Here is a 14,656-nt window from a genome sequence, read left to right on the forward strand (position 1 = left end):
AGAAACCAATTTTAATAATAATAACTGGGGAGGGGGAAAATGATTGGATATTAAGGAAACCTGTTCATTAACAGGATTGGTCCATTGTCTTTATTTGCCTAATGACATTGTAAACATAAGAATTACCCCTTCCACGCAAATAAAATAATTCTGACGGGTAGAAGGATGCACAGGAAGGAACAGTTACAAATGTCTAAATCTGTCTTTCTTAAAACTTTTTGCTTTCAGGACCCATTCCCTTTTTTTAAAAAGCCCCCCAAAAAATTTATTTTGTATATTTATCAAAGTTTACCATTTAAAAATTAAACCTGATGCATTTGTAGATTTACTCACTTGTGTGAAAACAGTACAAGAATCCGCTTCATGTTAAATAATCTTTGTTAATTCTTCTCTTCTGCCTAATATTTTATTTCAAGACCTTCATGGTAGAGATCAGGAGGAAGGAAGGAATCCATCACATCTCCCCCAGGAGTTGTTTTTCAGGAGGATCTTTCAGCAAGATTCAAATCGGGACACCTCAGGAGGTAATACAAGGTCTTCCCATTTCCCATAATGTTTCATCTTCCACAGAATGGTTCCTTCTATTTTATTAATTATGCATTTTAAAATTCCGTCTCACAGGGAAGAATAGAAGGAAGGTGATTCCTCCTAATGGTGGAGCTGAAACAGTTCTTGAACCTCGAATTCAAAAATAAGTAAACACAGTGGCACAGTGTCATTTACCAACCATATTACTCGATTACTGACCGGTGATAAGCACATCAAATTAAAAGATAATGCAAAGTCCAATGAAAATAGCCAGGTAGAAAAGTGTCTCAGTTAAAAAAAATGTTCTGAAAGAGCACGTGATCAAGGCATTTATGTCTTACACAATTATTTCTAATCTGATTGTTCCTGGATTTGAAAACCAAACAATCCAATCTTGCAAAAGCTGAGAAATGTCCTTGCCAGGAAAGCGTCTCCATATTTTATCTCCAGTGAATGGTTTGGACTAAGAGCAGCTTCTTTGAACTTTGAGGAGAAGCAGAAACTGAGTTACATGTCTCTTGAGTATTGATGGCACCTCATACAAATCCCCGGTTGAGCTTTCCCAGCACATTCATGAAGATGTTGACAACACTGGTCATTCTGGGAACACCACAAACTTATTTCCTGAAATGCTGGAAAGAATTTCTCCCTTCTCCTTCTGCAAAGATAGGATGGATTGGAATCACTCATAGGTGGGGTTTCCAAGGCCCATCTGCCAGTTACTTTTCTCAAGATGCTGAGTCTTTTTATATTGACTGGAATTACCTTCCCTGAATGGCACGGAAAGTCCTGCTGAATCAACCGACTTAATAAAACCTGCCTGAAATATTTCTGCAGTCAAAATTTTTTGTCTCTTTCCACTTTCTCATCTAAACTTTGAAATCATACTAAGCATAGCCTGTTAAATCAGTCCATAATTTTCCTTTGGGAATTTGTAAATAATATGATAGATCTTACAAATCCTACTAGATTTGTTATGGATAATTTATTGTTTTCAGGAGGGTCTTGTGTCCTTTGAAGAAGTGGATGTATATTTCTCAGAGGAGGAGTGGTTGTTAGGCATATGGTGATAGCCTACATAGTTGGGTTGGAAATATATAAACCATGATGTTGTGACTTTAAGATGTTAATTGGCCAATGGGTGTGTAAGTGTTCTCATGGCCATAAGAGGGAGCTAGGAACGTAGCTTCTCTCTCTGAATTCTCTGCTCTCTCTACTATTGCTGTTTTGCTGTAATGTTGGTTTACTACTGTGATAAACCTGAACAACTGTGTTTTTGACCTCTGGACCAGTAAGAAGACTTTGTATTTGGAATAGTCCTTGGACTGTTACTATAGTGTATGACCTGGACTGTTTATTTTTGACCGTGCATTTTTTTGTTTTTTACACCACCTCAAAAGTAAAATACTTTCTGTTTTCACAACTCAGTGTACTCTTGTGGTTACTGTGTGACTCTTACTGCCCTCAGTACCCTTCCTTGTCTGTGCAACTCCTTGGTAGCACAAGGAGACCTCTGCACAACAATTCCTAACAGTGGTCTCAGCGGGATCCTCCCCAAAAAGCTCTGCATTAGGAAGTCATGGAAGAAAATTATAGGAACATGGCCTTTCTGGGTAAAGTTTTCCTATTCTCCAATCTGAGAGTTTAGGGTGGTATTTTGTAGTTACATGTCATCAGATAATTTTAATTATAATTTTATTAAATACATTTTATCAGAGTAAAAATAATGCAACTTAAAGAGGGAAATAAAGAAGAGAGTAAAAGAGTAACTGAATAAGGAAAAAAAATATAAAGAAAGAAGTAAAGAATGAGGAGAAAATGAGAAAAAGTAATAAAGTAGCTTCCAATTTTCTTAACAGCAGTTATGAATGCAATTTTAGCCATTTTTGTCTAAGGTTAGAGCATAGTTTACTTCTTTTTCTTAATTTATGTAATTATGGAAGATTAATTTTCTAATCTAGACACCCATAGATTGCAAATTATTTTCTTTTTTCAGCAAAAATAAATGATAAAGGATTTCCAGTCGATAATAAATGTAGACCTTTATTGGTTTATTAAACCAATTTGTACAGATGCATATCTCCCAAACAAGCAAATTTGGGCACCTTATAGCAGAGTTAAAACAATCAATAAATACATTTAAAAGTATAAAACCAAACTAAAATAAGCAGGCATATACATAGAATGAAGGCTACTGCTAAGCTTGTAAGCCGCCCTGAGTCTTCGGAGAAGGGCGGGATATAAATGGAATTAAAATAAAATAAAAATAAATAAAATAAAGAATACTAGATGTTAAAAATAACAGAGCCACCTCATTCACCCCATCCCCTGTTGTTACAACAGAAATAATCTACCATGGTTTTTTTAGCTTTCTATCCATTAGTACAAACGTCTCTAGCCCAAGAAGGATGAAAAGAGCACTGGAAACCTCCTTTGATGATAGAATATATATATATATATATATATATATATATATATATATATATATATATATATATATATATATATATATATATGTATGTATGTATGTATGTATGTATATGTATATGTGTATATGTATATATATATATATTCAAATTGCTAATAAAGAATTTGGGAGGCTAAGATGATCATTTCGAACTATTTATGTTCTCATCAGTTAGTCATACCCTTTATCTGAGATTCGAACCCGGGCTGATTGTATATCAGGGAGTGTTTTAACCTCCTGAGCCACGGGGTTCTTTCTCTCTTATATTAGCTGGAAGGCAAGGCAAATGTATGTTTAAGTATTTGTCAAGGCTTTTTGAATGGACCTTGCTAATTAACTCTTTCATTCCTGTATTTGTCAAGCCTTGACAAATACTTAAACATATATATACATATATATAAATATACTCGATGTCCTCTCAGGGTTGGTGGTTGAATTCCCAAGACTCATGGTCTTGGGCGACTTTAATCTACCGTCCCTGGGAGGATCGTCCGAACTGGCTCGGGAGTTCATGGCTTCCATGACGGCCATGGACCTGTTGCAAATAATTTCTGGGCCGACTCATGAGAGAGGCCACAACCCAGACTTGGTGTTCTTGTCTGGACGGTGGCGTGATGATGTCGGTGGGGGTGCCACAACTATTACGCCCCTGTCATGGACCGATCACCACCTCCTGCGGCTAGACTTCCCCCTTGCCACCCCCCACCGTGGGTGCACGGTGCCAGTCAGATGGTACCGCCCTAGGCGCCTAATGGACCCTGATAAGTTCCAGGCAGCGCTTAGGGACTCGCATGCACCCCCTGCTCACAGCTCGGCGGAAGCCTTAGTGGAAGCCTGGGAAAAGGCAGCCACGGAGGCTCTGGACCGAGTTGTACCCTTGCGGCCTCTGACCCGGCGCAGATCCCAGCGAGCCCCATGGTTCACCGAGGAGCTCCGGGAGATGAAGCGTCGGAGACGGGGCCTAGAGAGCCGTTGGAGGTCCAGTCGATCCGAATCCGACCGATTGCGACTAAGAATCCTCACCAGGTCTTATCTCGCTGCGATAAGGGTGGCAAAATCCAACTACTTTTCCACCCTCATCGCGTCCGCAGATAATCGCCCGGATGCCTTGTTCAGGGTGACTCGCTCCCTATTAAACCAAGAGGTGAGGGAGGAACCCTTGCAGGGTCGAGCCGAGGAATTTGGTCAATATCTGCTGGATAAAATCGCTCGGATTCGAACTGGTCTGGACTCCAACTGGGCTGAGATGGAAGAACAAGACATGGACAGTCTTGTCGACGTCATCTGGGAAGAATTTGATCCTGTAACTCCTAAGGAAGTGGACAGGATTATGAGAAGGTTGAGCTCCTCCACATGCTTACTGGACCCGTGCCCTTCCTGGCTGGCCTATGCAGCTCGAGAGGCGACACGAGGCTGGTTCCTAGCGGTCATCTCTGCTTCTCTGAGTGAGGGTCACTTCCCCACCGCCTTGAAGGAGGCGGTGGTGAGACCTCTCCTCAAGAAGCCCACCTTGGACCCATCCTCTTTGAATAACTTTCGTCCAGTCTCCAATCTTCGCTTCCTTGCGAAGGTTGTTGAGAGCGTGGTGGCGCACCAACTTCCTCAGATCCTGGATGAAGCGGTTTATCTAGACCCGTACCAATCGGGTTTCAGGCCGGGCTACAGCACGGAGACGGCATTGGTCGCTCTGATGAATGATCTCTGGAGAGCCCGGGACAGGGGCCATTCCTCTGTCCTAGTCTTATTAGACCTCTCGGCGGCTTTCGATACCATCGACCATGGTATCTTGCTGCGACGCCTCAGGGGACTGGGAGTGGGAGGCACGGTTCTGCGTTGGTTCTCCTCCTTTCTCCAGGGTCGTTCGCAGTCGGTGCTGACAGGGGGACAGAGGTCGACCCCGAGGCCTCTCGCTTGCGGAGTCCCTCAGGGGTCGGCCCTCTCGCCTCTCCTGTTCAACATCTACATGAAACCGCTGGGTGAGATCATTCGCAGTTTTGGAGTAGGGTACCATCAGTATGCTGATGACACCCAGCTTTTTATCTCAACTCCTAACAATATCAGTGATGCCCTAGACGTGATGTCCCGCTGCCTGAAAGCGGTCCGGGAATGGATGGGGAGAAACAGGCTTCAACTGAACCCGGACAAGACTGAATGGCTGTACGTACCGGCAAGCCAGGAGATTCAGAACGTCCCACTGCTTAACATTGGGGACAAGTTACTTCCCCCTGTTGATAGGGCCCGCAACCTGGGTGTCCTCCTAGACTCGCAGCTCTCCCTGGAAGACCACATTGGAGCTGTGACCAAGGGGGCCTTCTCCCGGGTTCGACTAGTTCGCCAACTACGGCCTTATCTGGACCTGGATTCCTTACGTACAGTCACCCATGCCCTTGTGACATCTCGCCTAGACTATTGTAATGCTCTCTACATGGGGCTGCCCTTGAGATCCACTCGGAAGCTTCAACTGGTGCAAAGTGCGGCGGCACGGACACTCTTGGGAGCCTCCCGATACTCCCATATCACACCTCTCCTCCGTGCGCTGCACTGGCTTCCGGTTGCCTTCCGTGTGAAGTTCAAGGTGCTAACAATGACATTCAAAGCCCTACATGGCATGGGTCCGGACTACCTACGGGAGCACCTTCTGCCGATGTCAGCACCCCACCGTCCTGTGCGCTCCCACAGAGAGGGCCTCCTCAGGGTGCCACCGCTCAAGGAATGTCGGCTGGTGGCCCCCAGGGGGAGGGCATTCTCAGTGGGTGCGCCAGCCCTCTGGAACACCTTACCAACCGAAATCCGGATGGCCCCTGACCTCCGTACCTTCCGTCGCGACTTAAAAACTTTCCTGTTCCAGCAGGCTGGCCTGGCATGATAACGTTAATTGGGGTCCCAGTTTGTGTTCATTAGTGTTTCTTATTATTTTATTGTTCGGTCTGTATACCTTCCTTCCTCTGTACACCGCCCCGAGTCCCTCGGGAGAAGGGCGGTTTATAAAAACTAATAAATAAATATATATATATATATATATATATATATATATATATATATATATATATATATATATATATATATGTATGTATGTATATATATATATATATATATATATATATATATGTATTCCATTGGAGTTCCTAGGGGAGTGCCAGATGAATACAAAGCAAGAAACCAGATGCTAGCTGGTTTTGAGTCATTTTTGTTTTGATGGGTAACTATAAATAAGAATGTGGATTGCATTAATTACATTTATTATAACCAACAAAGATTCATAAACTATACTAGAGAGGCAGTTAAGGGCATAGCTGAACAACTGGATGCCACAAGTCGAATGGCCTGGGAGAACCGATTAGCATTAGACATGCTGTTGGCAGAAAAAGGAAGGGTGTGTGTAATGTTGGCAGAAAAAGGATGCTGTACTTTCATTCCCAGTAACACAGCTCCTGATGGAACCATAACTAGGGCTTTACAAGGGTTAACTACTTTATCAGAAGAATTGGCTACCAGTTCTGGAGTGGACACTTCAATAACAGGAATATTGGAATTATGGTTTGGGAAATGGAAGAATATACTGGTGCCACTTATCACTTCTTTTATTGCAGTTTTTGGAGTTTTAGTAGCTTTGGGCTGCTGCATAATCCCTTGTATCAGAGTGGTGCAGAGATTAATAGAAACTGCCATTACTAAAAGAATGCCTTTAAGAGAACCCCCACCATATAAAAATGAGGAAATGATGTGTTTGAGGGATAACGAGGAGAAAGAACAACATTCCAGAGAAGTAGAACAAGAACTACCAGAATGGATGTGAATTTTTTTTATAACCAGGATCATTATAGCTTAAACTTGCTTGCTAACATATAAGTATATAACGTAGCTCATATATGCAAAGTGTATTTTTGTTTGTTTATAAATTTCTGAAAGGATAAAGGAAAGAAAGGGTGGATTGAAAGGAATAAAAGTATTATTCAGAAATTTCTAATGTCTAAAGGTTGAAGCAGAAGCCAACTGAAGAGCAGAAATAATATTTTATCTAAGTATTGACAAGTACAAATACAAAAAGCAGAAGTTACAAATTGTAAGGGGCAGCCTGTGGTAACAGAAAATCAGATGGTGAAAGATAGGCTATGGACAAAGGGGCTTCCTGGAACATGGGAGGGACAGCGGTTTTAGGCGGTCTGGAAAGTTTATCGGATGATTAGGGAAGGGGTGTTGAGTGCGATAGGGGAGGTGGAATAGGGGATAGGATACAAAAATGTGTTAAACAGCTCTGTAAGGTGTGGCTGAACTCGTGTGTGTGTGTGTTTCAGTCCACCAACCCTTTGCAAACGCTTCTTTTGAAATAAAACTTTGTTGCTGGAATTCCAAGTGAGTTTATTTGTTTTGGATCTTGAGCCACGTTCCAAACAACTTAGGGGCTCATCCTGAGATATCCAAACAGTCCCTGGATCACCGGGAGTGGCCACCCCTAAGGGGACAGGCGCCACGTCTATTTTGACAGTTTCCTGAAAGGTGACCACCCCCAGCCCAGTACCCGTGAAGAACCGGACGCTAAATAGTGGATCCCAAGAACAAAGGAAGTTAGGTCAAAAAAATTTTTGGATGTCCCGACGGTCTGAAGGACTGACAAGGCAAGGAGGTGGGTCAAGTACCAACTGCCGGGAAACTCTGTGCGCAGACCCAGTTAAGAAAATCAGGGCATTACCTGGGTGGCTGGGTGGGTAGGATCTTGAGCCACGTTCCAAACAGGTGCACATGAGAGTAATTTTTATTTTATTTATTTTAATTCCATTTATATCCCGCCTTTCTCCGAAGACTCAGGGCAGCTTTACAAACTTAGCAGTAGCCTTCATTCTATGTATATGCCTGCTTATTAGGGCTTTCACACACCCCAAGAGGCATTATTACAAAGTCAGCTTATTGCCCCCAACAATCTGGGTCCTCATTTTACCTACCTCGAAAGGATGGAAGGCTGAGTCAACCTTGAGCCTGGTGGGATGCGAACCTGCACTAATTGCAGGCAGCTGGTGTTACTTAAGGAGGCATTAGCCCACTGATCCACCAAGGCTCTCAGAAGCGATTGGATAAAGAAGGATTATTGACCAGGGAGGAAACAACAGCCTCCTTCCTCTTGGGCCCTGATGGAAAATGCACCGTTTCACCTTTTACATGAGGACCTTCCTTGCACACCAGAATCCAACACGTGACTCCCTCAAAAAAAAAAAAGAGAACACGAAACCTTGAGATTCACCATTCGGCCACTGGAGGGCGAACGCCAGAGGTAAGAGAATGGGAAGGAAGTGACATTACTAGGTACTGGCCGTGTAGGACGCAGAACTCTGTCTTCTTCTTGCCCTTTTAGCTTCGCAGGAGGTTTAAGTGCGTGCAGAAAGAACTTGAAGAGATCCAGAGGTGGGCGGGGTAAGTGGCAAGTGTGTGTGGGGTTCTTCGCGTGCAGGGGGTGGGGCAGAGAAGGAAGGGACCGATGCCAGGTCCCCACGCAGGTTCAATCTTCTGAGTCCTGGGAGAGCCCGGATCCCATGTTCCCCTGCCGCCCATCTGCACGCAGGCGGCAGGAAGAGGGAAACGGGGCTCAGGACCAGCCACGTTGCCCGAGGGACAAATCCCCAGAGAGGAGGAAGCGTCCTGGGGGGATTCTTCCCGCCCCGTATCCTGGAGAAAGCTCCGAAGTCGGAGATGGGGAGAGCTTGGATGGCAAATCTCATGCAGGAAATAAGCAAATAGCTGCAAGGGAGGAATTGCAGCAGGTTGTGCCTGATTCTCCTTATGTGCTGGATGACGCTAAAATGGGGCTGGATCCTCAGCACTTCAATTTGTCTTAGGAGGTTAAGTGAACCAGTACATCACAACCCCTTGTGTTTTGTGTGAATTCAGCCCCTGCAACTGCGTAGCCTGTTTGTGTTTAGGGTATGTTTTGGGAACTCACCTGTGTGTAATTGTGTGATTTAGCTTTTTAAAAGGAAATCCTGAAGAAAGGGAAGTAGAATTTCCAAAGCAGGTCATTTTAGGCTTTTCATTTTAAAAAAAAAAAACACCTGAACTTTCATTGTTTGTTAACCTGTTAGAGTTTGGAAAGTTGTGTAAACCCTGCTTGTAGGTAAATGCAAATCTAGGATTTATATATATATATATATATATATATATATATATATATATATATATATATATATATATATATATATATATATATATATATATATATATATATATATATATATATATATATATATATATATATATATATATATATATATATATATATATATATATATATATATATAAATAAAGCAAGCCCGACTCTATGAGAAGAAAAAATTGAAATTGATCCAAAATGCATTTTTTCAGTGTTTCAAGTGTTCCATTTGTACACCCTCTTCTGGAGGCAAAAAAAATGGACAAAGATGGTTGAAAGACTTGCCTGACCTGTTACTACCAGAATGGTACTATGAATAGAAAGGTGGTTGGAGATCCACAAGATTCCCTGGACCCATTAGGAGTTGCGATACAAGACTGAGAAAGTATGAAAAGCCAATGTTTAGCAAGTGAGGAAATTGGAAAAGGCCCTTCTGGTGTTCGGTTTGGGAGCTGTGGAGAGATCTGGGCAAGAACTGGGCAGAAGATCCTGGAGGAGAAAACCATCCTTTCAGAAACTGAGCCCTCAAACTTCAGGAACTTCCAATACAAAGAGGATGAAGGTCCCCGAGGACTTTGCAGCCGACTCTATTACTTTTGTAGTAGATGGTTGAGACCAGAAAAGCACACAAAAGCTCAGATGATGGACCTGGTTGTTCTGGAGCAGTTCCTGGCGTTTCTGCCCTTGAAGATGGAGAGCTGGGTGCGGGAGTGTGGAGTAGAGACCAGCTCCCAGGCGGTGGCCCTGGTGGAAGGCTTCCTCCTGAGCCAGGCAGAGGAGCAGAAGGAGAGGACTGGCTGGCAGGTGAGAGATTTTCATTTGGGAACTCTGAAGTGGTTAGATCTAATCAACAGTGTGTTTGAATTCTTAACCCTTGCCTACCAGAGTCTTTGGCATTTATTATATGTGGAGATACTCTGATAATTCTTATAGGACTTTGTTCTGTTATTTGTGATAGTTGTTTCTTTCCTGCTTTCCAACCTCACTGATGGATTTCAGGGGCTTTGAGGTTCTTGATGTGTATTGTCCATTCATTCTTCTTCTTGTTTCCTGTCTATTTTTTCATGATGGAGATCAGAGATCCTGGGAGGAGGCATCCATCAAATTCACCTCCAGAAATGTATTTCAGGAGGATCTCTCAGGATGATCCAAATCAAGACATGACCAGAGGTAATATAAGGCTCTCCCATTCTCCAGAGTGATCTCAACTATCTCATCTTCTGTACATCTTCTCTTCTACAGAATACCACCTCCTACATTACTAATTATGCAGTTTAAAATACTCTCTCCCTCACAGGAAAGAATAGAAGGAAATTGGCACGGCTTTGTTTTGGAAATTTATAAACAATAGGACTGTTTTTTTACAATTTCTCCTGGGCCTTTTGTGTACCTTTTTCCCCTGTCAGGAGGGCCTTGTCTCCTTCGAGGAGGTGGCTGTGTATTTCTCCGAGGAGGAATGGTCTCTGCTGGATCCTCACCAAAAAGTGCTGCATTGGGAAGTCATGCTGGAAAATTACAGCCACGTGGCCTCTCTTGGTAAGGGTTTCCTATTCTCCAGTCAATTCAGGAAGACATTTTGTAGTTATCGGCTGTTCATGCATATAGAAATTGTTATTTATGCCATGCCATTGTAAGCATGTAAAGGTTTAATATATTGGAATCTGGCAAATATCAGAAATCAATTATTATGACTTCCAGTTGTTTGATCTTTTTCTTTAACGTTGCTATCATATTTATTTTCTTTCCCCTTGAAGGTGATAATGGGCAGGACGATAAAGAGTCTAAGGAATCATTCCAGGTGTTCAGAAATGGAGATGCAATGAAGAAGAATGTAATTCAAATGAAATTCCAAAGGCAGGAGAGAAATCACTCAAATAATTGGAATAAGGAAAGCTCATCTTCCATTGATGCACACATGAAGGAGTTTCTGGACCAACAAGGAAAAATCCAGAAAAGATATATGTGGAAAGGTATAAGACTATCCAAAGGCACACTAGATATACATGGACACTATCCAACCCAAGCAAAAGGACAAAGTTATATACATAAAGACAATGGGAAAAAATCCACACTTTCTCAAGAAAATAGGTCTCTTACATCACATAAAAGTCTTCACATGGGAGAGAAGCCAAATAAATCCCTCGAGCATGGAAAGAGCTTCTGTGAAAACAAGACCCTTACTGTTCATCAAAGGAACCACACAGAGGAAAAGCCATTTAAATGCATGGAATGTGGAAAGGGCTTCAGTAAACCAAGTAGTCTTACTTCCCATAACAGGATCCACACTGGGGAGAAGCCATTTAAATGCCCGGAGTGTGGAAAGACTTTTAGTTGCAGCAGTAATCTTAGTTCCCATAAAAGGATCCACACGGGAGAGAAGCCATATAAATGCATGGAGTGTGGAAAAGGCTTCAGTGAACTCAATCTCCTTAAATCACATAAAAGGATCCACACAGGGGAGAAGCCATTTAAATGCTTGGAGTGTGGAAAGGGCTTCAGTGTACTCAGTAATCTTACATCCCACAAAAGGGTCCACACAGGGGAGAAGCCATTTAAATGCGTGGAATGTGGAAAGGGCTTCAGTGTACTCAGTAATCTTACATCCCACAAAAGGGTCCACACAGGGGAGAAGCCCTATAAATGCATGGAGTGTGGAAAGGGCTTCAGCCAATCCTGTAATCTTACTTCTCATAAAAGGATCCACACAGGGGAGAAGCCATATAAATGCATGGAGTGTGGAAAGGGCTTCAGCCAACCCTGTAATCTTACTTCCCATAAAAGGATCCACAAAGGGGAGAAGCCATATAAATGCATGGAGTGTGGAAAGGGCTTCAGCCGACACAGTCATCTTACATTCCATAAAAGGGTCCACACCAGGGAGAAACCATACAAATGCATGGAGTGTGGAAAGGGCTTCCTCATAAACAGTAAACTTACTACTCATAAAATGATCCACACAGGGGAGAAGCCATACAAATGCATGTAGTGTGGAAAGGGCTTCAAGAAACGTAGTGGTCTTACTTCCTATGGAAGGATCCACACAGGAGAGAAGCTACATAAATGCACAGTGTGTGGAAAGTCTTTTAGTAGGAGCCATCACCTTACTTGCCATGAAAGGATCCACACAAGGGAGAAGCCAATATAAATGTATGGATTTTGGAGAGAGTTTTAGGAGGAGCAATGACCTAATTTCCCATCCGGAGATACACTTTGGTGGGAACGTATATAAATTCTAGAAAGTTAGTTAAATTTCTGTGCTTCTAGGAATATTAACGCCATCTGTTTTCTTGGTTAAAGTTCATAATATTCATTCTTAAGTTATTTTTTATTTGCCTCTTAGGTAGAAATCCATTTTGATCTGTATGTATACTGTAAATTCAATCAAAAATTTCTTTAGTTTTTCTGCTATTGAAGCAAAAATTTTATAGTCCACGTTTAATAAAGATATTGGTCTATAATTTATTTGCGTCAAGTCTGAGTCTTTAGGTATTAAAGTAATATTAGCTTCTGTCCGTGTATTTGGTATTTTAGCCTCTAAAAGTACTTCATTATATAGTTCTTTCATTATAGGACTTAAAATATCTTGTAGAGATTGGTAAAAATCTGCAGGTAGTCCATCTGGGCCTGGAGTCTTATCATTTTTTTGTCTTGATAGCTTCTGTCAGCTCCATCATTGATATTTTTTCATTTAAAATATTTTGTATATTCTCTTGAATTTTTGGTAAATCCGCTTTTTTAACATAGTGCTTTATTTTTTCTTGTGAAGTTTCCTCTGTATTATAAAGTATCCTGTAAAAGTCTTTGATTATTTTTTTAATTGTATCGTTTTGAAACTAAGTCTCTGGTAGTTGATTTATCACTTTTTTCTCTTTCTTTTTTCAATTTATATGTTCGCCATCTCCCTGGTTTATTAGCATTTTCAAAATTCTGTTTGGCTCTTTTACTTTGTTGTGCCATTTTTTCAGCCTCTGCTAAATTTATTTTATGTTTTATTAGTTCCATTTGTTTTTAAAGTATTTTCTTTTGTGGGTCTGCTTGTAGTTCTGATTCTAATTTTTTAAGTTCTTCCTGTAGTTTTAACTGCAGTTTTTTTTCCTTTATATTAAACCAATGGCAGACATGACCTTCTAATTCTAACACTTGAGGGTGGGGGTCACCAAAATGAAAAGATTATTTTGCCATATGTCCACCAATCCAGCTTCACTACCATTTACTTTAACTTTATCATACCATAAATAACCATGGCCTCCAAACCTTAATTTATGGCCTTCCAGCCTCTTGTTCTGGAGGTTCACCAACTCTTTTAGCCAAACCAAACAACATGCATCAAAATACAATTTCAAATATGGGAAACCCAAACCCCCTCTTTCCTTAGCATCTTGCAATAACTTATATCTAATGATTGGTTTCTTTCCTTGCAATATAAACTTGGAAATACCCCTCTGCTATTGTTTAAATGGAGTATCTGTTGCAAATATTGGTGTTGTCTGAAACAGAAAGAGCATCTTTGGTAAAACATTCATCTTAATTACAGAAATTCTACCCAGTAATGATAAATGTAATTTGTCCCATCTTTGTAGATCCTTTTTAATATCATTCCAAAGAAGTACATAATTATTATAAAACAATTTTGTCAACACACCCCCAAATATTGCACCTTTTTCTCAACCTTAAAACCAGACTTTTTAATCAATATATCACAATCCTGATATTGTTGTTATTGTTTTCTGTTTGTTTATTTTAAAACCTGCTAGAGCTCCAAACTCATTTAATTTCCTCATCAAATATTATATCTTATTTATTGGGGAATATAAGCAACTCATCAGCAAATGCCCTCAATTTATAAACTTTTTTCTTATACTTATACGCATTAATCTTTCATCTTGCCTAATATCTCTGTTCAAAACTTCCAGCTCCAAAATAAACAATAGAGGAGACAAGGGGCATCCTTATCTTGTACCTTTTTGAATTTCACATGAATTAGTTAATTCATTAATAAGAACTTTTGCTTGCTGTGTCATATAAATAGCTACATGCCTCTACATTTCAACTTGCCTTTAGAGTCAAGGTGTGGAGGTGTTATTTTCAAGTGGGTTAGATGGAGAAATGGAATTTCTACGATTCCACTGAAGACCTTGAGAGCCTGAAACATTTTCAAGGACACCATAACAGGTGTGGATTTGAAACAGACAGTTCCCAGAACAAAATGAACTACGTATATAAACTACGCAAGACATTGGGGGTTTGGCTGGGAAAATTATTGCTTTAAGCCTATGAATTGGTGTAGGAACTTCAGAGTTAGTTTTGCTCCAACATTACCATGCAGTAAGGGAACGGTGCCGTCATTGTGTACAGGCTTCTTAAAACCAATCCTTTTCCTCCACCTTAATTATCCTTTTAATTTTAGTCCTTGTAATTTAATGAGTTTACCTGCATGCAAAGCCAGTGAAGAAGAAAAAGCTCCATTGTTAATGAATCTTAATCTCATAAGAATACATCTACATCTACATGGACGGAAGCAT

At 41.1% G+C, this 14,656-nt stretch overlaps 1 protein-coding gene across 1 annotated transcript; it reads left to right on the forward strand.

Annotated features, from left to right (window-relative positions):
• Nucleotides 1-8,182: 8,182 nt before the first annotated feature.
• LOC308661139 (uncharacterized protein) lies at nt 8,183-12,934 on the forward strand. The gene is made up of 4 exons (XM_081315928.1): nt 8,183-8,401; nt 9,347-9,938; nt 10,541-10,670; nt 10,889-12,934. The coding sequence occupies exons 2-4, from the start codon at nt 9,522-9,524 to the stop codon at nt 12,118-12,120; spliced, it is 1,779 nt and encodes a 592-aa protein (XP_081172054.1). The 5' UTR covers nt 8,183-8,401; nt 9,347-9,521; the 3' UTR covers nt 12,121-12,934.
• The last annotated feature ends 1,722 nt before the right edge of the window (nt 12,935-14,656 follow it).

This window comes from Vipera berus, assembly GCF_964194415.1.
Source record: "Vipera berus genome assembly, chromosome: 2".
Lineage (NCBI taxonomy): Eukaryota > Metazoa > Chordata > Lepidosauria > Squamata > Viperidae > Vipera > Vipera berus.